Here is a 23,257-nt window from a genome sequence, read left to right as displayed (position 1 = left end):
GGCGGGGCGGACGGGCCGCGCGGGGGCGGGGCGGGAAGGGGCGGGGGGACCCACGGCTCTCGGATGCCCCCTGCGGGACCCCGGCACCCATCCAGACCCGCGGGGTGAGGCCCCGGTTCTTCCTACAGGTGTGTGAGTCTGTGCCCGGAGGAAAGGCCCCCCTCTCCCAGGGAGGCGCCTCGCCGTGCCCCCGGCGTGGGGGAGCTCTGCGGACAGCCCGGGGGCGACAGGGCTGTGCGCCAGGTGGAGTCCTCGGTCCTCCCAGGTGCGGGGCAGCTCTCTGGAGGCCCCCATCTGTGTTCCCAGCTGATGGGAGGGCGCAGCCTGTGGCCCCCAGTTTGAGAGGCAGCTGTCTTTGGGGAGGTGCAGGGTCAAGGAGAGGCGAATACCCAGGAGGCTGGTCGGTGACATTTATTTTGTGATTCCGAGGCCGGCGCGGCCGCCTGGGGATATTTTTTCCGGGCGCCGATGGCCGGCTCGCTCCGGTCCGGCCGCTCAGCCCGGGAAGGGCCCCGCGGGCCGGTGGCTGGGCGCAGGGGGCCTGGGAGCTCCCCAGAGGCCGGGAGAGGCCAAGCGGGTGCGAGGGCGAGTCTAGGACCTCCGAGGGCGGTTGCGCTTCTTGCTGCGAGAATCGATTAATTTCTGGGAGCGGATCTTGAGGTCCCCGCGAGTCACCACGTCGTTGGTGTCGTCCTCGGTCTCCTCTTCGTCTGTGGGGGGTGGGTGAGGGAAAAGGGGGTCCAGGTTCCCATCCCTGCTCAGATTTCCCTACGCAGCCTTTCATACCCCCCCTCGCCTTGGCCCTTATCGGGCCCCCAGGCCCCACACCCTCCCTTTCCCCGCACCCGTACTGACCAAAGAACTTGTCCTTGGAACTGGCGAGGGGGAAGGTGATGCGGGTGTTGTGCGCCGGCAGCTTTCCCTCCAGGTTGGAGTAGAACTGGGCAGGAGGGGAGCGGAGAGAAGACTGAGTGGGGGCTACAGGGAAGTCCTGTTACCCTCCTTCCCACCCCATCCCAAGATACACCCTGCGTCCTTACAGCCCCCTGCCAACTCCAGTTTAACGTTACTCGGGCCCAGCTGTGGCCTTCGTTCTCAGCTTGCACCCTGATGCCCAGTCCCACCTCCTTGTCCTCCCGCCAGGCCCGCCCCTGGTCCCTGGGGCCCCGCCCCTTGGCGTCTTGAGGCTCCACCCCTGATACCCCACCCCACCCAACCCTGCCCTCTGACCTCCCAGTCCCATTCCTGGCCAGCGGCCTTCTCCAGGTCTCCCAGGGGTGGCCGCAGCTCCCTGAAGTCCGTTCCCCCCAACCCCTGGGTACCTCGCGATTCGCGATGTGGCGCAGCATCTCCGGAACGTCCTGGTTGTCGAATTGCGCCTGCAGCGTCATCAGCTTCTCCTCCACCAGGCCCAGCAGCTTCGGCATATAGTCACTAGCCTTGCGATCCAGCTCTTTCTCAGCGGAGCCCCCGGCCTCCTGCGGCGGGGGGTGGAGCTGTGTCAGTCCGGAGGGGTAGGGCCTCGGGCAGATTCCACCAGGAAGGGGCTTTTGCTTCCAGGGGTCAAGCCTTCGAAGGTGAGGGACCACCCACAGGGTGGTGCTATCCTCTGAAGGGCGGGGCGCTGCTGTCTAGGGCCTTGGAACTTCAGACCCTGGACAAGGGGTGGGGGAGATCTTCTTCTGAGGGGAGAGGATAACCAGAGAGAAGCCATTGCAGGGATGACCTGAAGAAATGGTACTTTGCTGCAGACAAGGGTGGGGCTTCTGTCTCGGGGTGCTCCAGTGTTGCAGCCAGGTCGCTGAGGTTTTGGGTTGGGGGACAAAGTGGGACTTTCCTCTGGGGGTGGCTCTTGAGGCAGCACAGGGACTCTGAAGTCTTGGGCCACTTAAGGAGTAAGGGAGTTACCCCAGGAACGTGGGGTAAGGACTCCCTTCCAAGTGGGCTTCCGATGTCCTGGATGGGACATGGGGGGAGGGGGGGAGGCGGGAATCCTTCCAATGGGGCTATGGGGTGGATACCCACCTGAGGGTCTTTCTCAGGGACCTGGCTGCCCATTGTGAGGTGGTCCAGCTTGCCCGCCAGTTGCTCCAGGCCCTCCCTCAGGGTTTGCATCGCCCGTGTGGCCTGCTCCAGCTGGGCCTGGGCCTCAGCCTTCCGCTGCTGCTCTGCATTGAGGCTACTCTGCAACTCGGCCTGCAGCCTCTGTTCGCTGCAGGGAGTGGAGAGAGAGCCGTGGGAGTGCAGAGGACCCCCTGCCCCCACCCTCTCCCTCCGGCGCTGGGGCCTCACCTCACTAGCATGGCCTCCCCTGAGTACTTGTGGTCTTCGAGCTCCTGCTGCAGCTGCTGCTTCTCTTGCTTCAGTCCCTGCAGCAGCTCCATGTTCTCATTCTTGAGCATCTCCAACTGCGTGAAGGTGTCGCTCTGCGCCAGGAACCGCCGCACCACCGCCTAGGGCCCACCCAACCCCAGTCAGAGCGAGGGCCTGGACAGGTCCAGCTGCCACCCTCCTCCTTAACCCTGGGGCAAGAAGAACAGGTGGCTGAGCCGACAGCTTCTGCACAGTGAAGTGTAGTGACTCTGAATAGGACTCGGGGCTGCCTCACAGGTGGGCAGCCTGGGACAAATAATATTTGCTGAGCCCTTCCCTCTCTATATCAGGAATTTGAATCAGCCAAAAAATCAGTGTGTGAGGCAGGGTAGCAGTGACCATAGCTGCTTTCCAAAATCAAGGTGCCAGCAACATTCTGAGGTGGCGGGGGGTGGGGTGGGTGGGTGGTAGATCTCACCCAATCCCATGAGGAAATACTGGCCCGCTGTGGGAGCAATCCTGCCACCAGGCCAATTTCTGAAAAGACACCTGGCCACAGTGCCTCAGATGACACCATAGAGCCAAGTCCTGGACCGCTCGGGGGTCATCCCATGGGAAGAATAGAGGGTTGGGGAGTGCCCAAACGGGGGGAAACAGACTGGGGTCCAGCAGGATCACTGTTTGCCAGCAGGGAACATAGTTGTCTTAGAAAATTTCAAGGAAGACATTGCAAAGAGGGGGGCCCAGGGCAGGGGTTTGGCTTGCCCAGGGCCTAGGGTGGCACTGGGCGGTTTGCTAGGCCCTAAACCGTGTTACAGGTGATGGAGACAGAGGAGAGACAAAACTCCCAGCTTTCACAGGGCCTCCAGGACAAAGAAGTCAGTGTAAGACTGACAGGAGGAGAGGAAATGGTGAGTACAGACAGTTTGCATGGGTTCTGCTGTAAGGGGCAGCAGAGAGAGGGAGCGGTAGCTGGAGGAAGAAGGGTTGTCTTTTAAGAGAGCACGTTTGTGTGCTGAGGTGTCGATCCAGGGCACAGGGCTGCAGGCAGCACTCACGTGCGTTTCGGCCACGCCAGTGGCGTCCTTGACCTTGCCGAAGAGCATCTCCATCTGGTACATGCTCCAGCGCAGCTGCAGCTCCTCCTCCTTGGCCTTCCGGTTGTCCTGGATCGTATCTTCGGACTGCAGCAGCACGTGCTCTCGCTGGGTCTGCTCCAGGTTGAGGTCAGGTCCAGGGTCAGGTTGTGGACAAGGGCTTAGGACAGAGGCCAAGAAAGGGTATCTGGACACGGGTCAGGGAATAGCTGGGACCCCGTCTGGGGGTCCAGGGAAAAGGCTTAGGTCAGGTAAGGACAAGCAAGCAGGGATCAGGAGTGCGGGACAGGGCCTCGGTCCTGGCACCCCCGGGGGCACCCACCTTGCGCTCCATGCGTTCGTTCTGCAGTTTCCTCTCCTCCGCGAGTTTCTTGAACTCGGTTACATAGTGCTCGCGGTTCTTGCGCTCCCGGAACACAGTCTCCTCCAGATACTGCAGCTGATTCTGGAGGGCAGGCAGGGGAACAGCAGGACCAGCTGGCATCTACCGTGGCTCAGGGGCAGAGCCACAGGCCCAACTGGGCCAGGTTGCAAGGTCTGAGAGACAAATAGGAGGGGCTCTGGGGCAGCTGGGGCTCAGATGCTGGGGCCAGGAGACCATGGTGTCTGGGTAGGATTCCCAGGGACCAGTGAGCTGGCACCTTGGCAATGTTCTGGGTGTTGAGTGCCTCCTGGTTCACCACGCGCAGCTCCTCCAGTTCATGTTTTGCCTTCACCGTGTCAGCCTCCATGGAGTCCAGACGGTTCTCGAAGTGAAGGCTCTCTCCCTGGGGTGTGAGGAGGGGGGCAGCCTGTGACCGCTGTCCCCGGCCAGGCTGGCCCTCCTCCTGCCTCCCCCTCCCCAGCCAGTCTGGTCCCTACCTGTAGGTAGGCCTTGAGCTGCAGGTACACACTGGTGATGTGTTCCGCTTCCTCCGCCTTCATCCGAGCCTTCGCCAGACGGTTCTCCAGGTTCCGCAAGGTCTAGAGGGAAACAAGGCTGGGCTGGGTCCCCTGCACCCTTAGTTCCTCCTCCCCCCTAGATCAAGAGCCCCTCTTTAGCCGTCCCCCTCCCAGCCCGCCACACCTCACCGGCCGCACCTTAGCCATCTCGGTGTTGCTATCTTGCACCTCCTCCATCTCCAGCTCCCGTAGGCTGTGCTGCAGCTGGAGCTCCTCCAGCCACTTCTGCCGCAATCCCAGCTGGTGCCGGAGAGCGTTCCGTTGCTTCACCTTCTCACTCAGCCGGTGGTCCAGGTGCTCCAGGGCCTGCTGGAGGGAGGGGAGCGAGAGCAGGGGTCTGAACCCCGCCTAGTCCCTCCTCCAGCGCTTCCTTCCATATTTTGGTTCCCATCTATCTCTCTTGTCTCTGAGCAGCGTCTGACCCTCCTCCTGCAGGTTTTCTACTTTGATGGCTTCCAGAAGCCCATTCCCTGCTTTTCCACCCACCTCCCTGTTTGCCCCTTGCTTGTCTCCTTTGCCTTTGGAGAGACAGCCCCAGGCTCTTCTCTCCTATGTCTACACCCACCCCCATCATGATCTCTTCTCCAGACTCAGGGTTTTAAAGGCCACCTGTACACTGAAGACGCCCAAATTTAGCCTTCCCCCGAAATTCAGGCTCATGTATCCATAACTACACTGCATTCCAGATGTGTCCACAGGCACCTCAAAACCATTGTGACCCCTTTGAGCACTTGATCTTTCTCCAAACCTGCCCTTCTCAGTCTTCCCCATCTCAGCTCATGGATGCTCTATCCTTCCTTCCAAGTGCTCAAGTCCAAAACTCTGTCATCCCCACTTCTTTTTCTCTCCCATCTATGTTCAGTTTGTTAGCAGTTATCTGTTCTATTTCAAAGGTTGCCCCCGAGATTCTTTCTTCCTGTTTCCAGCTTTCACCCTTTCACCCTAGTGTATCCAACACCATCTTTCACCAAAATGACTTCCTCCTGGCTTCCACTCTTGCTCTCTCTCAGTCCTTTTCCACTTACCTGAGCCTTGGCATATAAAATCCGCTCTCTTCATCATGGCCTGCTGCAAGATTCGGCTCCTGCTGACCCCGCTCCTACCATGCTCCCCTCCCTCACTCCCATCTAGCCACACTGGCCTCCCACACTTTACACTTGTTCCTACCCCAGGGACTTTGCATTTGTTGTTCCCTCTGCCTGGGGCATCCCCGCTCCCCCCCCCCCCCCCCAGATCATTTCCTGCCTGGCCCATTCTCAGGTCAAGCATCACATCAGAAAGAGAGGGGTCTTTGCTGACTCCCACCCCCCAGTCAAAAGTGCAAATCCCTGTCCCATTGGGGACTTGGTCTGTTTTTTGTGGGTTTTTTTTACTGCACGATCAACAATACCTAATACCATGCCAGGCACATGGTTGACAGGTGATAAAAATTAACTGTGTGAATAAATGAGTGGCGGATGGTAGGGAGAAAGGACTAGAGAGGGAGGGGAGGAAGAGGGAGGGAGTTCAGTGGGGAGGGGACCCAGGCTGGAAAGGAAGGAGATTGTCAGTGGAGGAGGGGTGGGGCAAACCTGGCCTGTCCTGTTCTTCAGGTATGGCTTTTCTGACTTCCATTCCCGAATCACTGCCTGGACCACTTTCTCTTCTCCCTGCAAGGAGGGGAGCCCAGTCACCACTTACCCAGGCCACCTCCACCTGAGGCAGGGCCCTGTGCTGGGAGGGCTGGTGCTGCCCCTGGAACCGCTTCTCCCACTGCTGTGCCCTCACCTGGAGCAGGTCCCTCAGCTGTAGTTGCAGCACCCTGTTCTCCTCATGTAGCTGGTTGATGGTTTCCTGATTCTTCTTGATGTTCCACTGGGTGCCCTCATGAAAGGCCTTCCGATCACTCTCTGGGGTCAAGTGATGTGGGCAGGTACAAGCAGAGCATCATGGGGGTGGGAAAGACTTCCCAGAGGGATAGCCTTTTTGTAGTCATCAATTTAATATTATAATAATATTTTGCTTAGAGCATTTATTATGTGTTGGATGCTGAACTAAGAACTTTCCAGGTATAAAATACAGTATGCCAATAGGTGCATATCCACATCATACCCATTTTATAGATGAGAAGACTGAGGCTCAGGCTTATTAGATTGTTCAAGGTCACAAACAGTCTGACTCTTGACCTTCAATCACTCTGCAAGATTCCCCCTATCCTATATAATAATCCTATATAATAATAGGGTAACATGCAAATTGACCCTAACAGGGGACTGACCAGGAATGACTGGTCGCTATGGCGTGCACTGACCACCAGGGGGCAGATGCTCAACGCAGGAGCTGCCCTCTGGTGGTCAGCGTGCTTCCACAGGGGGAACACCACTCAGCCAGAAGCCGGCCCATGGCCAGCCAGCACAGCAGTGGTGGTGGGTGCCTCTCCCACCTCCATGGCAGTGCTAAGGGTGTCTGACTAACGGCTTAGGCCTGCCGTGGGGAGTGGGCCTAAGCCATTAGTTGGACATTCCCCAAGGGGGCTCCCAGACTTCCAGAGGGATGTCTGACCAACAGCTTAGGCCTGATCCCCCGGGAAGCAGGCCTAAGCTGGCAGGTGGACATCCCCCCAGGGGTCTCGGACTGTGAGAAGGCACAGGCTGGGCTGAGGGACCCCCCCCCCCCCGCCACGAAGTGCATGAATTTTCATGCACTGGGCCTCTAGTTAATAATAAAACAATAATGGTTTACACCAGGTTTTCCCAACCTCGGCATGACTGACACTTGGGATGTGCAGTTATTTACTGTGGTGAGTTGCTCTTTGCATTTTGGTATGTTGAACAGCATTCCTGACCTCCACCCTCTAGACACCAGCAGCACCATCCCACCCCTAATTATGTGACAACCAAAAATGTCTTTAGCGCTGGCCAGTTAGCTTAGTTGGTTAGAGCATTGTCCTGATACACCAAGGTTGTGGGTTCGATCCTCAGTCAGGGCACATTCAAGAATCAACCAACGAATGCATAAGTGGCACAACAAATTGATGTGATCTCTCTCTCTCTCTAAAAATAAATAATCTATTATAAAAGCCTCTAGACTTTGCCAAATGCCCCCTGGGGAGCAAAATGGACCTCTTCCATTGAGAACCACTGGTTTGCAACTTATAGTGTGTTACCATGTGCCACTGCTCTAAGCACTTAACACATTTCAACTACCTATGGTGTTGTACTGTTATCCCCATTTTACAGATGGAGAAACTGAGAGCAATTAGGTTACTCTTAGTGCCCAAGATCAAACCATTAGTATATGCAGAGCCAGGATTTGAGCCCAGAATGTCTGTCTCTAGAATCTATGTTTTTCACCACTCCATACATGATAGTTGAATTTACACAAAAGTATGAAATACAATCCAGTTGACTCCCGAGTCCAGGAAAAGCTTTTTCTTTCGTTAATCTTCACCCAAGGAAATTTTTTCCATTGATTTTTAGAGAGAGTGAAAAGGAAGGGGGAGAGGCAGAGAGAGAGAAACATGTGAGAGACACACATCAAGTGGTTGCCTCCCCCAAATGCCCCGACCCAGGCTGGGGATCCAGCCTGCAACTGAGGTACATGCAGTACATGCTCTTGACTGGAATCAAACCCCGGACTCATCAGTCGGAGGGCCCATGCTCTATCCACTGAGCCAAACCAGCCAGGGCCAGGAAGTTTTATGAGTTTTTATGAGTTTTTGCCACCAGAACTGATCACCTGGATGAATGCTGGTGAAGCACCCTTGCCTGGTCAGCGGGTTGAGTGGACACTGTTGACTAGGGACCATTTTATGCCATTTGGAGCCATCTTACCTAATACTTGTATCTTCCTTTGTAACTCAGCCATCTGAATTTGTATAACAGCCTTCCCGGGGCTGGCATGGGTGGGTCCCTTGGAATGAACTGGAGGCCAGGCCTGTCCAGCGACCTTGCCTCTTGGGCGGCTTTTGGCCTGATCTTGATTGCCCTTGGTCTTGGAAGAAGTCGGAATCTGGTCCTGAGAAGGCACCGTGGCACTGGTGGCGGCCAGCCAGCACAGGGGAGACGTCATGATTGGGTTGGGGACAAAGGCAGGCTCCGGGGGCTAGGGGGGCGACTAGGAATCGCCTCTGTCCGGGATCCGTCAGTTCGGGTTTCTCCGGCTCTGCGAAAGCACCTTCCTACCGTTTGGCTGGGCCTAGCAGCATCTCCCAATTGCTAGGCTACCTCCTCCCCTCCTTCCTTTTGCGCTCCCATGGAAACCGTCCGCGTTCTGCACCACTGCTCTCATTGGCTGGTGCTGCGGAGGGGCGGTCCCAACAGGGGGCGGAGCAGAGTCGCGCCGCCCTATGGTGGGGGAGGGTTCTTTAGAGTCACGTGTTCGTCCTTTTTTTTTTTTTTTCCTTTTCTCTCCTCCCACCCCAAACCCACAGGATGCTCGCGGCGTTTTTCAGGAACTTTCTTTTGCGATTGCAGAACCTGCCACTCCCAAGATGGAGGCACCTTGCGCCGCCATTAAGCGCAAACCTTCAGAACTATTCCCTCTAAGGCTTCGTAGTCCTATCCAAGATGGCCGTCTGGGTTCCGGCATCTCCTGTGCCACTCCCAACATGGCGTCCCTGAGCCGCCGTCCTGGCGCTCAGCATGCTACAGGAAGTGACGCATGCCACGCATTTCCGCTTTTTTATGCAGGAGGAACTGCTGGCTGCTGGGCTAGGGGGGCGCGGTGGATATTGACCTTTGCCCTTGCTTCAAGTAAGTGATGAATTAGCGGGCAGGTGGGAACCCCAGTTTCCTATTGAGGTAGCCTGAGGGTGTGCGTCGCAAGAGGGGGAGGCTGTTTACTCCTTCGGCCTATGGGCGGGAATTGGTTAGCCCACTCTCCCCCCGCACAGGGAGCGGAGGTTTTGAGATCCCACCATTGATTCGGGCAAGGTCGGAAAGGTATCTTCCGATATCTTTTCCCATGAGCCCCCATTGCCCGGAAGCGATGGAGGAATCCAATTGGCTGGAGGAAGAGGTGCTTTCCTTTGCCTGGAGGTAGCCCTCGGCCACTGACCAGCAGCTCCTCTCTTGCAGCGCATCTCCCCGCAGCCTCCCTCCCTCCCATTGAACCCGTTTCCGGCCTCCGAGCCTCTAGCGAGATGTTGCTGTTGGTGCTGCTGCTCCCCGCGTGCTGGGCCGTGGAGGTCCGGCGGCCGCGGGGCGTCTCCCTCACCAGTGAGTCTGCCGCTGGATGGGGGGTAGGGTGTGGAAGGGGCCACTGTGGCTCCTCCGGGAGGCATTTACAGCCTTTGGCCTCAGTTTCCCTGCCTCTGGGTAGGGAAGGTGGCAGTGCTCAGCCAATGGATGGAAGCAGAGGTCCCGTTAGATTGAGAGGCCTCTTCCTGCCCTGGGCTGAGTCTCTTGCTCACCTCCCCAGACCATCACTTCTACGAGGAATCCAAGCCTTTCACTTGCCTGGATGGCTCGGTCACCATCCCTTTTGATCAGGTCAACGATGACTACTGTGACTGCAAGGATGGCTCGGATGAGCCAGGTGAGTTTTTCTCCATCCACTCATTCATTCGCTGCACATGTATTGAGCACCGGGGCAATGCCAGGTCCTGTGTGGAGACTAAGACAGTACTGCTCCCTGTTGACTTAATGGGGAAAGCAGGCACAGAAGCAAGTGGTCCTTGATGAGAGCCACAGGCACTGTGGGAGCTCAGAGAGGCCCCCACCCAATCTGAGGTCTCCGCGGCATCCTGAAGGGTGCTGCACGTGGAGAGGCCAGCACCCGGAGGTGGGAGAGAAGGCGGGGCCTATGGGCAGACAGAGACAGGTGAAGGCGAGGGAGGGAGGAGTTGGTTGGGCCTGTTCTGAGGGTCTTGGTGGAGAGAGTCAGGAGGGGGCATGAGAGAATTTAGTTTCAGGCCTTGAGTGTGCAGCTGTCTCTCCGTCCCTTACGCAGCACTGGTCTGCCTTTCTTGTGCTCTGTCGGGTGGATGTGATGGGGTAAGGCCCTGAGCACTCTGAAAACTCCCTTCCTTCTTCCTCCTTCCCCAAGGCACGGCTGCCTGTCCTAACGGCAGCTTCCACTGCACCAACACTGGCTACAAGCCCCTGTACATCTCCTCCAGATGGGTCAACGATGGAGTTTGTGGTAAATGAGATCCCACTGGGGTTGGGGAAGGAGAGGTGGGTGGAGGAGGAGGAGACGCTGCTAGGTCTGATGGTGCCCCCTCCTCTGCCCCAAGACTGCTGCGACGGGACGGACGAGTACAATAGTGGGATCGTCTGTGAGAATACTTGCAGGTACGTGGGTGCCCCCCCCCACCCCCCCCCCAGCCCCCAGGACCTTGCCTTGCCCTGCCCGGTGAATCAGGCCCCCTCTCTTTTCTGTGTTTGAGCATCGAGTGCTCAGTCTGTGCCAGGTGCCTTGTGAGGGCTCCCTCTGCCCGGGAAGGAGGTGCAGTCATTTGCATGTTCAACAGGTCGAGAAGCTCAAGTTCAGAAGGAAAATGGCTTTTTCAGGGTCACGTAGCTAGGAGATAGCAGAGCTGCTACTCGAACCCAGGACAGTCTAACTTGAGACTCCATGCTTTTAATTGCTACACTGGAGCAGGACCTGAAAGCTGACATGACAGGCAGGTCATCTAAGTGCCAGAAGCAGGCTGAGCACGAGGCTGTAGGAGTGGTGGGGGTTGTGGCATCGAAAGGGACAGCTGCCCTCGACTCCTGTCAGTTGAGGGCAGGTGAGGAGGGCCTGATTGGTTTTTCAACGAAGCCGAACATTTATGTGTGTAAACTCTTCTGATTGAAGGTCTTTTATTGAAGCAGAGGGTTGATCACGCACAACATGCTTCCCGGCCAGATTGCCCGGGAGTCTGTGATTTCTGCGCTTTTCTCTCCTTGCTCTCTGGGGAGCCAACTTCAGCCTCCCATCCCAGCACTCCCTACTCCCTGTCCTGACCCTGAGGTGGGCGAACCCTGTCCACCGTCTCTCCTCCCAAGGACAAGGATTTGGGGCTCGGAGGCCAAGAGAGTCTGGGGAGATGGAGGAGGAGGGTTCGCTCTCTTGTCTTTCCCAACATGGTGGCGGCAGGTGGGGTTGAGCCCTGTTGGAAGAGCAGATCTGATGGGTCCTAAGTGGCCCCTGGTGGTGCCCGTGTGTCCCCTCACCCCAGAGAGAAGGGCCGCAAGGAGAGAGAGACGTTGCAGCAGATGGCAGAGGTTACCCGCGAGGGCTTCCGCCTGAAGAAGATCCTCATCGAGGACTGGAAGAAGGCTCGGGAAGAGAAGCAGGTGAGGGCCCGGGGGCTGACCAGAGGCCTGGGGGACGTGGGCTGGCAAGGCGGGGCTTGACATCTCCCTGCGAGTGGTGCCGTAGGGCCAGTTACCGTCTGCGCCTTGGCTCTCTCATTGTCCGCTTGGCGTTGAGTTGTTGGTTAGGTCGATCCCAGGTCCACAGTGGTCAGCACAGGCGTGGAGCGTCAGGTGGCAGGCTGAAGGGGGCTGGCGGAGCTCCGCTGCCCCCCGGAACAGGAGGGGTGCCTCTGCACGCCGGGTCTGTGGTTCTGTCATCTGTAAGATGGGGCTGATGACTGTGTGACTAGGGAGGACTCACGACCGTGTCAGTCAGCAGCAGCTGGGTTAGTTCAGTAGGGTGTGTGCTTTGGGGGCCGGAGGAGGATGTACCCCCAAGTGTGTGTCTCCCCCTCCTGCCTTCCATTCCCTTGGCTGTTTGATGGGTCAGAGTTCTCAGCCCGGCTTCTAGGCTCCTGTTCGGCCAACTGAGCAAGGGTTGCAGCCCTGTGTCTCTGCCCAGGTCTTTCTCTCCCATCCCCAGGGCCTGGCTATGGAGGGCCCTGGGGCCGGGAGCTCCATCCTAAGCTTAGGGGTAGTGGGGGAACTCTGTGGTGAGGGTGTCTCCAAGTGACCTTTGCCCTCGTGCGGAGTTGGGAGGATCATAGCAGCAGTCCACGCTGAGGGGTCAGCCGAGGTCTTGGGAGAATAGTGGTCCTGTGGGTGCTCCGGCTAAGACTCTACAGCTGGGGACCCGTCCCGCACACTCACTCCTCTGGAGACATCCATAGGGGCCCAGGATGTGCTGTGCACTGGGCATGAGGCGGGAGCTCACCAGGAACTGCCTCAGGGCGCATTGTCCGGTGGGAGGGACAGACAGAACATGCTGCCCAGGGTTGCTGGGCAAAGAGGAGACACTCCTGCCTGGTCCCTGGTATTCGGGGCCGGAAGCAGGGAAGACTTCCTGGAGGACGAGGCCTCTAAGCTGAAATCTGTAGGGAAATTCAGAGGTGGTCGGGGAGAGTGCTCCACATGGCAGGGAGGCACGTGTGAAGAACGAGGCAGAAGCATTTGGAGGTCTGAATGTTGGTTGATAAGACAGTTGGAACCTAGAGTTTAAAATTGCCCGGCTGGTGTGGCTCAGTGGTTGAGCGTTGACCTGTGAACCTGGAGGTCATGGTTCAATTCCCGGTCAGGGCACGTACCCGAGTTGCCAGCTCAATCCCAGTGTGGGGCGTGCAGGAGGCAGCCAGTTGATGATTCTCTCTCATCAATAACCTTTTGCACTCGGATGTCGAGTGTGACTCAACACAGTTAGCATCGGTAGCAGCTCGAGAAAAAAGCAAGCGAGTGCAAAGGGTTAATATTTCTCTCTCTCTTTCCCTCTCCCTTCCTCTCTGAAGTCAATAAAATATATATATTTAGAATAGCAGTAGGGCCCTGTCCAGTGTGCTCGGTGGTTAGAGCGTTGGCCCGTGTAGCGAAGTGTTATGGGTCCGATTCCTGAGTTGTGGGTTTGATTCCCAGCTGCAGTCAGGGTGCGTGCGGGAGGCAGCCAGTCGCAGTGTCTCTCTTACTTCATGTTTCTCTCTCTTTCCTCCTTCCCTCCTTTTCACTTGCTCTAAAAATCAATGGAAAAAAATATGCTTGGGTGAGGATTAACAAAAAAGTAAAATAAAAAAGATAGCCGGGGGGCAGGTGGAGCTGGAGAGGCAGCAGGGGCCTGGTCACACGGGGCCTCGAAACTACGTTAAGGTGTTTGGGCTTCTCTTCAGTGGGCTGCAGAGGAGGTGTGAGTTTTGGAAAGATCCTGTGGTTGCCCGTGGAGTAGAGGCGGGGAGGTAGCAGTCTGAGGAAGAACGTAGAACAGAAGGAAGAGCTGGCCCCTTGCCTTCTCCCCACCCAGCAAAAGCTCACTGAGCTACAGACGGGAAAGAAGGCCCTGGAGGACCAGGTGGAGGTGCTGCGGACGGTGAAGGAGGAGGCCGAGAAGCCAGAGAAGGAGGCCAAAGACCAGCACCAGAAGCTGTGGGAAGGTATGGCACAGGGTGGCCAGGACCTGCCCTTCGCTTCTGGCCAGGAAGAGCCCAGACCCAGGAGACTTCTCACCATTTGTCTGTTTCTCCTGCTGACTTTCTTGATCACGGTGCCTCAGTTCCCCACGTGCCTAGTTATCTTCGACTGTGTGTTGGCCATCGTATTTGACAGTCATTTATAGGAGTAATTTGTAGCTTAGGATGAGGAGTCCTCCAGATAGAAGGGTCTTTCCTTCCTGCCATGTCTGGGAGGCCCAAATCCAAATTCAGGCTGGAGCTGGAGCTGAGATCTGAGCGAAGGCTGGGTGATTTCCCGTCCAGCCTCTCTCCCCCGAGGGGGTAGCCCCATGGCGGTCACAGTGGAGTGTGTGCTATTGTGCTCCCCACCTTGGACTTTGATTTCCATCTCCTTGGCCCCACAAGTTCTCATCAAGACAGACACATCCAGAATGGGCAAGTCCTTTCGGGCAAAATCAGCCTCCGCATCTCTTACCCTTCCAAGGGCTCCGTTGCCCTGGCAATTCCTGCAGCCTTGGTTGGTTTTAAGATGTTTTATGCTGTGCTCAGCACTTTCTTGCTGTTGGCCGGTCATGTCACCATCCCGGAAATTGGAGGCCTTGGACCTTGTTCTCAGTCAGCTCCGTGGGGGGGACACCGTGGAAGCAGCATAGGAGGGGGCGGTGGGACAGAAACCCTCCAGGCTAGTCAAAGGACCAGGCATTGCTGGGGGATTTGGAGGTGCGGCTCCAGCTGTTCCTACGGCTGGTAGCCAGTTCCTGGCAGCCCCCCACGCTGCCGCTGTCCTCCATCTCTGGCATCTGCTGCGTTCTTCCTCGCCCCCCTCTCTCTGCCCTGATTTATCATAATCAATAATTCAGTAGTTTATCTGACAAGTATCTGCCGAGTGCCTGCTGTGTGCCAGGCACAGCCCAGGTGCCAGCAGTGCAGCATTGAACAAGAGGAGCCGCTGCCTGCAGGGGAGCAGGTGCACAGGCCTGAGTCTCCGTCGTGTCGGTTTTTAAGGAGCAGAAGGCAGCCATGTGGCTGGAGGGAGAGACAGGGCCTGAGGGACCATGGAGAGGACTTGGCTTTCACCCCAAATCAGGGGAGCGCGCCTACAGAGGCTCCTGCCCGAATCCCAGTGGCTTGTTGGGTGGAGACACCTGCAGGGACCCCCACTTCCTTCCCTCCTCAGTGGAGGCCGTGTCCACCCCCACGCTCTGGCTTCCAGGCATCTCCTCTCTCTCCTGGGTGGCCTTTGGCCGACACCTTCCCTCTACTTAGAGATACGCTCAGACCTCTGCTGCCCAGGCCGCCTTCCCCTCGAGTGCCGGGAAGCCAGTAAGCCTCTCTCTCCTGCCCCGATGGAACCTGGCGTCCTTGACTCTGTCCTGGCTTTCCTGTTTCCTGAGTCTGTGCACTCTTCCGCCGCCGCCTCCCGGAAGCCTCTGCTCCCGATGACGGGCTTCCTGCCCTTCCTGGCGGCCCACACTCTCCTGCTCAGGGGGCCCAGGACCTGGTGCCTCTTCGGGGCTCGGACCCTGACCTCTGGCTTCTTCTGTCTGGTTCCTCACCCGCAAACCCAGCTGTCCTGGATGTAACTGCCCCTAGAGACTCACCAGGTCACCCCCCTTGCCTGGTCACACTCCCACCCCAGCCTCAATTCCCCACCCTCCTTCATGTGGAGAGAGAGCCTGGTGGGGTGCTTGGGTCTCTATCGTGGGGGCCTCCCAGACATGGCAAACCTGTGGCCTGGTCCCCAGCCGCCCCTTGCGTGGTCTCTGCAGCCCCTGCTTGTTCAGATCCACGTCCCAGGGCTGTCCTGGGCTGCCCCCCTCAGTGGCCTGGCTCAGGGCCCCAGGGCCCAGCATAGGGCCAAGCACACAGTCAGCGCATGGGGTGTTGAGGGAGGGCAGGTTTTGGGGTGGGGGAGCCAGCGGGCAGAGTGGAGGGTGACAGCTGGCCCTTCCACAGAGCAGCAGGCCGCCCTCAAGGCCCAGCGGGAGCAGGAGCTGGCGGCCAGTGCCTTCCAGGAGCTGGACGACAACATGGACGGGGTGTGAGTGTCCCCGCCCTGCCCGGGCCTGGGGTCCCTTGCTCCCACCTGCCTTAGAGACCGCCAGCCCCCACCTTCCGGCCATGGGCCTGAGCTGGTCCCAAGCTCTCTCTGAGCCTTCACTTACTCATGTGTGAGCTGGGTCTAGAACAGGCAGGTGGTTATGGAGATGAGGGAAACTGACCCCCCAAGGAGCTGAGGGAGGTGACGAGGGGTCCCACTATTTCCAGGCCTACTCAGTGGTCAAAGGCAGACCCTTTGGACCCCGACTGTGCCCCTGACCCCAGACTAATGGCTCAGTGGAGGGTGGGCTGTCGGGATCCAAGAGGCTGGGCAGACACCCCGGTGAGGACCAGGGGAGCAGAATGGGCGGGTGAGCCATCCCCTGGTTGGGAGTGGTGACAGTGCCTGGGCCCTCGTGGGTGTGGGCCCCTCTGGGTGGAGGGCACCGGGCAGAGGGCAGTTTGGAGGTGCTGAGGGTGGAGGGGATGGATGCTGCTGGTGGTGAGGAGAAGAGGGTCTCGGGAGACACTGGACCAGGTGTCTCTCAATCCCACCTCTGTCTCTGTCCCTCCTCTGAGCCTCTTCAATGTTGTAGAGACTTAAGGAAGGGATGGGAAGCAGGGGAGATCCCAGGGGTCGGGGCTGGAGGGGGCCCCAACCCTAGAGCTCACCTCCAGCTTCCTGCTGCTCACCTGGCGGTCTCTGTCTGTGCCCCTGCAGGGTCTCAGTGGCCGAGCTACAGACTCACCCAGAGCTGGACACAGATGGGGACGGGGTGCTATCTGAAGGGGAAGCCCAGGTACCCCGCCCTGCCCCGTGGCCTGGGACTCTGAGAGGGGATTGCCTCACGTGACGTGAGGGCCAGGGGCTGGGGGCCAGGCTGGCTGGGGGCTGCTCCCACGGGAAGCTCCCCACTGGCCCAGGCCTGGCCTCGTGTGAGAGCCAGGATGGCAGCCACCAGCGTCACTTCTCCCTGCCCTTTGGAGCCTGGGTCACATGGGTGCCACAGGGTGTCTGGTTAGGACAGAGCCAGCTTCCCCCTCACGTGGCCCCACTGGCTCCAAGTGTGTGTAGCCAGTTTGCATTCCTCAATACGTGCTTTTGGCTCTGCAGTGTGGACCCTGCTCTTCCGTCCCTCTGTCCATCACTGTCCCTGCTGGATCCCTTCCTGTCCCTCTGAGGCCTCGGCCTCACCCTCTGAGGCCTGGCCATCTCTGGTGCTTGTGCTCTTGCCCTCTACTCCCTCCCCGGTCTCTCCAGTAGGTACCCCCGCCCCCTCCCCTGGTGATGGGTTCCTCTTCCCGCCGGCCTGTGCTGCCCCCTTCTGGTGGCTGCACCTCACTCATCCTGGCCCAGGCATGGCCTTGGCAGTCAGCTCGCCCACTCCTGGCACTGCAGCCTGAGGTTCCCCTTTGGAAGTGGCTGGGGCACAGGAGGGGCTCTGAAGGCCCCCCGTCTTGATACCATCTCAACACACGCACACAGACCCTGCTCGGGGGAGACACGCAGATGGACCCTACCTCCTTCCACGACCGTGTCTGGGCTGCCATCAGGGACAAGTACAGTTCCGAGGTCAGTGGGGGAGGGGATGCGGTCCTGTCCTCGCCCTCCCTCCCCAGCCCCCTGATGCCTCACAAAGGAACTGCCTCCAGTTCTGGCACTGGGCCACCTTAGCCAGCTGGCCACCCAACCCCCTCCCAGCTGTCTGTCCCTCCCTCCAGGCCCCTTAGGAGGGGGGGAGGCACTGAGGCCACTCTTGGGGCAATGGTGTGAGTGTGGACCCTGCCCCCTGGGGATGGAGGGAGAACCCCAAGTCCACAGCACCAAGCACCCCGCACACCCACAGGTTCTACCCACCAACCCGCCAGCACCTTCTGTGCCTGACCTCACGGAGCCCAAGGAGGAGCAGCCCCCAGTTCCCTCACAGCCCGTGGAGGAGGAGGAGGAGGAGGAGGAGGAAGGAGAGACGGAGGAGGAGGAAGAAGAGGAGGAGGAGGATTTCCAGGTGCAGGGGGAGCAGCCCAAGGTGTGTGTGTCGGGGAGAAGGGGTGTGGGGACTAGAGGCCGGGTCACTCGCTGACCTTGCCCCTTCCCCAGGAGGCCCCGCCCCCACTCACGCCCCCCCAGCCAGCCAGCCCCACGGAGGACAAAATGCCGCCCTATGATGAGCAGACGCAGGCCTTGATTGACGGTGAGTGCTCCCTGGGCCTGCGCGGGAGCGGGCGCTGCCCATACCTGCCCCCCATTGCCTTCACCTACAGGCACCGAAGAACCAGGCCTGGAGGGGGCATCTGGGGCTGGGGATGCCAGTACCACCCCTGCCAGCCCCAGGGCCCCTCTGCCTCCTCACCGGGTGCAGCTGACTTGTGCCATCCTCATGGGTGGGGAGCCAGGGGCGCCCCAGGAGCCCTGGCCCTGATCCCTTGGGAGCCAGGAGCCTGGGCAGCGGGGTGGGGTCTGCAGCTGGCGAGACCCGCAGGGCCTTCCTGGTGCGGTCCTACCCAGAGCAGGCCTGGGGGCGGGAAGCAGGCGTGTCCAGCTCCCCCTCCCCCTCCCCCTCTTCCTGGATGTGGGTGGGGCCCTGACCTTGCCCCACTCTGCCCCCACAGCTGCCCAGGAGGCCCGCAACAGGTTTGAGGAGGCCGAGCGGTCCTTGAGGGACAGGGAGGAGGCCATCAGGTATGAGCGCGGCCGGCTCCCCAGAGGTGGTGACGACGGGGTTGCCAAGGCAACCGCTGCTCCCAGGCTGGGTGGCTCCTGAGGGGGGTCCCCAGTGGCAGGGAGCGGAGCCCAGCCCACACGGCCTCCATTAACCATGGGGATCCCCGCCTTGTCCTGAGTCAGTGTGTGGGCACTGACTGCCCCTTCACCACTTGCCTTCCCTTGCAGGAACCTGGAGCAGGAGATTTCCTTTGATTTCGGCCCCGACGGGGAGTTTGCCTACCTGTACAAACAGTGCTACGAACTCACCACCAATGAGTGCGTCTCCCCTTCCACCGCCCCAAGGATGGGCGGGCAGGCAGGCGGGCGGACTTGGAGGGTCTGACCCTGAGCAAGGTCACAGGGGGTGAAGGGGCCCGGTGCACACCCTCCGCCCACCCCGTGTGTGGGATGTCAGGAGGCTGGGTCCTGTGTGCCCCACCCACCGGTCCCGTCCTGTGACAGGTATGTCTACCGGCTCTGTCCCTTCAAGCATGTCTCACAGCAGCCCAAGCTCGGCGGCGGCTCTCCCACCAACCTCGGGTGAGTGGGCTTAGGCTGAGCCCCCCTCCCCTTGGCACCCCCAAACCCCTGCCAGCCCACCCTCAGCACCCACTCTCCCGCAGCACCTGGGGCTCGTGGGCCGGCCCTGAACACGACAAGTTCAGCTCCATGAAGTACGAACAGGGCACTGGCTGCTGGCAGGGCCCCAACCGCTCCACCACTGTGAGTGGGCGGGGGGCTCGGTGGGAGACGGGGTGGGCGGTGTGGGGGACCCAGGCCCGGCCGAGCCCACCCGAGCCCCACCTGCCCGCCCCCAGGTGCGCCTGCTGTGTGGGAAGGAGACAGTGGTGACCAGCACCACGGAGCCCAGTCGCTGTGAGTACCTCATGGAGCTGATGACGCCTGCTGCCTGCCAGGAGCCACCCCCCGACCCACCTGCCGACAGCGACCACGACGAGCTCTAGCCCCGCCTGCCGAGGTGGGCCGGGGAGTGGGGCTGCCCGCCTGGGGGTGCGCAGTGGGGTCTGAGGAAGACAGATCTGGGTTGGCACCACCTCTCCCCACTTGTGTCCCATCGTCTCTTTCTCTGGCCCCAGAACCTCAAGGCATGGAACCAGCCTCAGTGGTGCCACCTACCTGCCCGTCTGGACGAAGGCCTGCCCCTCTGAGTCTCCTTGCCCTCCCCACAGGCAGGAACTGAGGGGCCCCCCTGCCCTGCTCTTGGGGGGTCAGGCTGGGCAGAGCCATTTGCCCAGGCCTCAGTGGGCCTCCAAAATGGACTAAAGGAGTGCACCCTCCCGGGCCATAGCCTGGTGATTCACTGCCCCCCCCCTCCCCCTCCCCCCCCCCCCCCGTACTCCCACCCCTGTCCATGGTGTCCGCCTCCCCTGCTGGTGGGGACAGTTTGTAGACTGTGACCTTGAAACAATAAATGATATCCCCAACCCATTCGCGTCTCCTTTGCTTTGGGCCAAGGGTGGGCACAGGGCAGAAGACAGGGGCCACAGCTGTCTGCAGACCCATCAGGCTGGCTCCACAGGTGAGGCCTTTTCAGAGCCTGAGTGAGATGACCAAACCTGAGATGCACACAGACAGCAAAATCGGGCACCGAGGGACAGACGGACCGTGGGCCGGGTCCATCGCATTTCTCCCTGAGCTTCTCCCACCCTCCGGAGTGTCCCTGTTGTGGGTAGGCCAAGGAGCTGAGATCAGACCCAGGCCCCCGAGCTGGACAGCGGCGGCTGCATAAGGCTGTGCAACCAGGGCCAACGGTACACACCCATCGCTCCGCCCACCGGCGCAGACACCCAACCAAGGCTGTAAGATTCTGAACTTTTATTTTCTGGCATGAAAAGTACAAATAATTAAACAATTCCATGTAAAAGTCTGTTACCGCGGCCAGGCCTGTAATCCGGTAATAAATAGTCTAAATGCAACGCAAAGTGTTGTTTTTTTGTCTTTTTTTTTTTTTTTTTTTTGCAGTTCTTTATCATCTCCAACATATGGACTCTGTCATGATGCGAACCTTCCGAATAAATAACAGGATGAAGGGAGGGCTTGAGGGGCTGAGCCCCCTCCCCAAGGGCCCTGCCCCTGCCCCTGCCCCCAGGGACGTGGAAGACCCCAGGCCCCTCCCCTGGGCCGGCCTCCTGGTAGGGGCCTGGCTGGCTGGGCTGAGTTCTGTGTTTTAGAAAAAGAAGTGCACTCCCAGTCTGGGGGTAGCAGGGGCCTAGGCCTCAGTGTGGGGGGTTTGTGTGGGGAGGTGCCCTCTCCAGAACCCAGCACCCCCAGGGTGGGGGACAAACCCAGCCCTTATTGCTCACGGATGCCCCCGGCACGCTGCCCACGTGTGCACACGTGTCCCTGCGTGCAGGGAGGGCAGAGGGGAGAAAGCCCCAAGAAACAGAGGGAGAGGGAGGGACCCGCTGGGGGGCCTGCCCTGCTGGAGGGGAGCCGGGAGATCAGGACTTAAAAACCACAAGAATAAATAGGTTCATGTATCAAGAACAAGCTAAGGTTTTCACCAGCTAAATAGGACTGAAAAAATTCTCAAGACGAGCAAAAAGAATCCCATTGAGACCGGACGGCGTTGGCCAAGTGGGGGGCCGCCCCGGAGAGTGCACGCGCCCCACCGCTGCCACCGGCTACCGTTACCATTATTAATAATTATTACTTTAATGACCACTTCCCCTTTATAAATAAATTAGGCATAACCACGTCTCAGCAAAACTTAAAGAAACAAAGAGAACATCGTGGTTCCTTTAAACTTGCAAACTGGATGAAGGAACAGAAATATACACAAATGTCCTTACAGGGCAACAAGAATAAATAGTTAACATAGCAATAAGTTAAAACTACAAGAAGCTAAATTCGGCAAAAAAGTACAAGAAAGTTAACTGGTGCCAGTTTATGTCTTTTTTTTTTTTTTTTTTTTCTTTTTTAAAATCTCTTCGGTGTGTTTTTTTTCTTCCTTTTTTTTGTTGTTTTTTTTTTCTCTTCTGTTTGTATTTTTTTGTTGCTTTTTAAATTTTTTCTTTTTGTTCCTTGCAGCAGAAGCTCCACAGACGTTTAATAACAAACACCAGGGAGGGTGGGGAGAGAGAGCTGGGCAGTCAGATGGGGCCATGGCCAGACACCAAAGCAGGACACCAGAGAAAGGTCAACTGAATCTAAAATCGGGGTTTGCAATTTTCAGTTCTGACGGGGCCCACTGCGAGGGGTGGGGCTGCAAGGGCTCCCAGAGGCTCCCACCTTGGGCTTCTGTTGGAATTTTTGTTACAAAGAAAGAAAACTAGGGGGATGGAAAGTCCAGACAGAAGCCAGGGCTGGGGCTTGGGATGGGAGCTGTGTCCACTGCCCTCACACATCGGCAAGATGGAAAAACCCAACAAACTAAAAGGGGTGACGAGTGGATGGGAAGGAAAAGCGGGGCTGGGCCCCTGGGCCTGTCCACACTGGGCCTGATGGGGAGGCCCTAGGTCGGGGGAGGCTCAGGGCCTGGCCTCGCCCTTGGCCTCATGGGCCAGGGCCTGGGCTGGGGGGAGGCTCAGCCCCAGAGACGGCTCAGCCCCAGAACAAGGGGTCCTTTGGCCTCAAGTATTGGGGGGTGCTGCCTCCAGCCCACCATGATGCCAAAAGTGAACGAGGTATCGTGTGTCTGGATGCAGGACGCTGTGTGCACGCCTGTGTTCATGGGCGGCACGGACCACTGATGAGCCAGAAGAGAGCTCTGCAGAGACCCCGGGGCAGGGGCGAGGGGGGCTGGGCACCAGGAGGGGCTGGGCGCCTGGGTCCGAGGGAACTGTGGGTGTGTCTGTGTTCCTGGGTGTTGTGTCTGTTGCTGGGTGTCTAGATTTGTGTCTCCAAATGTATGTCTCCACTTTCACGTATTCACGTGAGAGCATGGAAATATTTGCAAGTCCACGGTCCACATTCACCTCTGTCCACATCTGCCTGTGATCACGTTTGTCCCCGTCTGTGTTCGACCGCTGCCACGTTTACATGGCTCCGTCCTCCAGTCTTCCGTGTGTGTCTCCGTGTCTGTGTCTGGCCGGTTCCTGTGTGTCAGGGCTGTCTTGCGTCTGTCAGTGCTGTGTGTTCCTGTGGCGTGTGTCTCTGTGCGGCCCCTGGCCCCGGCCCCAAGCCCTGCTTCCCGTCTTTGCCCCAGTTGGTAAACATAACCTGTCAAAATATTATCTTTTTTTTTTTTTTGTCTTTTTTTGTGTGTGTTTTTTTTTTCAAGTTCAAGAATCCCCAGTAAAAATTCTCCACGAGGTCTTTTTCCCCTTTTTACAAAAATAGAGTTTTTCTCCCCCTCCCTCCCACCCCCCCTTTTTTTTTTCCATTTTGTTTGTCTCCAGCCCCTCACCCTGCTCCTCACAATGCACCGAGGGGGCCAGGATGCCCACAGTCCCCTCATGTTTCGCTTTGTTGGGGATTTTTAAACCTGTCTCCTCCCCCACTCAGGCTCACCTCCGCGTGGGGAGGCCTGGAGGCCCCAGCACCCGCCCAAAACCACCCTGAGCAGCTGGTTGACGGTTGGGTGGGGGCACATCTCTGCTTTCTTTTCAGCCGAAAAAAGAAACAAAAATCATCTCCATGAACAAAACCAAGACGAGAGAGTGAACAGCCCAGCCTGGGGTAGGGGCAGGAGGACGGGTGGGGGACCCCAGGCACCCCCATTCCCCGCAGACCCTCCCAGCCCGAGTGCTCACCCTGTGGCTTCGCAGGGGTGTGGGGCCTCGTGCTGTCCGTGGTCTGCCTGCGCTGTCTCTCTCGGGCCCCTTCTCCCTCCCACTCTCTCTCTCTCTCTCTCTCTCTCTCTCTCTCTCTCTCTCTCTG

General features: G+C 58.6%; 2 protein-coding genes across 4 annotated transcripts; one reads left to right on the top strand and one right to left on the bottom strand.

Moving 5' to 3' along the window:
• Positions 1–402: 402 nt before the first annotated feature.
• Positions 403–8,534, bottom strand: ODAD3 (outer dynein arm docking complex subunit 3). The gene is made up of 13 exons (XM_028134725.2): positions 8,165–8,534; positions 6,120–6,241; positions 5,924–6,001; positions 4,491–4,661; positions 4,272–4,373; positions 4,052–4,177; positions 3,733–3,855; positions 3,372–3,524; positions 2,293–2,453; positions 2,026–2,212; positions 1,323–1,478; positions 856–940; positions 403–710 (listed from the first exon to the last, which is right to left on the bottom strand). Exons 1-13 carry the CDS (start codon positions 8,400–8,402, stop codon positions 592–594), a joined length of 1,821 nt encoding a protein of 606 aa, XP_027990526.1. The 5' UTR covers positions 8,403–8,534; the 3' UTR covers positions 403–591.
• Positions 8,535–9,018: 484 nt separating this feature from the next.
• On the top strand, positions 9,019–19,752 carry PRKCSH (protein kinase C substrate 80K-H). Of its 3 annotated transcripts, none has more exons than XM_008158020.3 (18): positions 9,019–9,085; positions 9,410–9,550; positions 9,753–9,869; positions 10,380–10,475; positions 10,570–10,627; positions 11,500–11,617; positions 13,524–13,653; positions 15,628–15,712; positions 16,433–16,511; positions 17,198–17,284; positions 17,559–17,717; positions 17,810–17,903; positions 18,322–18,391; positions 18,602–18,691; positions 18,878–18,955; positions 19,039–19,138; positions 19,234–19,394; positions 19,513–19,752. In XM_008158020.3, exons 2-17 carry the CDS (start codon positions 9,475–9,477, stop codon positions 19,378–19,380), a joined length of 1,584 nt encoding a protein of 527 aa, XP_008156242.2. In that variant the 5' UTR covers positions 9,019–9,085; positions 9,410–9,474; the 3' UTR covers positions 19,381–19,394; positions 19,513–19,752. The 3 variants fall into 3 exon arrangements, 2 of the variants coding, with proteins under 2 accessions (XP_008156242.2, XP_008156241.2); XM_008158019.3 differs by having other exon boundaries at positions 17,559–17,738; XR_008556305.1 differs by lacking the exon at positions 19,513–19,752 and having other exon boundaries at positions 17,559–17,738; positions 18,906–18,955; positions 19,234–19,323.
• The last annotated feature ends 3,505 nt before the right edge of the window (positions 19,753–23,257 follow it).

Source organism: Eptesicus fuscus, chromosome 6 (genome assembly GCF_027574615.1).
Source record: "Eptesicus fuscus isolate TK198812 chromosome 6, DD_ASM_mEF_20220401, whole genome shotgun sequence".
In the NCBI taxonomy this organism is placed as follows: Eukaryota; Metazoa; Chordata; class Mammalia; order Chiroptera; family Vespertilionidae; genus Eptesicus; species Eptesicus fuscus.
This window is presented reverse-complemented; position numbering and strand designations above follow the sequence as displayed.

Bases quoted from the DNA above. Each gene is read 5' to 3' on its own strand.
- PRKCSH (XM_008158019.3), top strand. From the start codon at position 9,475: ATGTTGCTGTTGGTGCTGCTGCTCCCCGCGTGCTGGGCCGTGGAGGTC. The intron at 18,692-18,877 runs GTGCGTCTCCCC...GTCCTGTGACAG, and splicing joins TACGAACTCACCACCAATGA to GTATGTCTACCGGCTCTGTC. The intron at 18,956-19,038 runs GTGAGTGGGCTT...ACTCTCCCGCAG, and splicing joins GGCTCTCCCACCAACCTCGG to CACCTGGGGCTCGTGGGCCG.
- ODAD3 (XM_028134725.2), bottom strand. From the start codon at position 8,402: ATGACGTCTCCCCTGTGCTGGCTGGCCGCCACCAGTGCCACGGTGCCT. The intron at 6,002-6,119 runs GTGAGGGCACAG...CCCTCCTTGCAG, and splicing joins AGCTGAGGGACCTGCTCCAG to GGAGAAGAGAAAGTGGTCCA. The intron at 2,213-2,292 runs GTGAGGCCCCAG...CACTCCCTGCAG, and splicing joins GGGGAGGCCATGCTAGTGAG to CGAACAGAGGCTGCAGGCCG.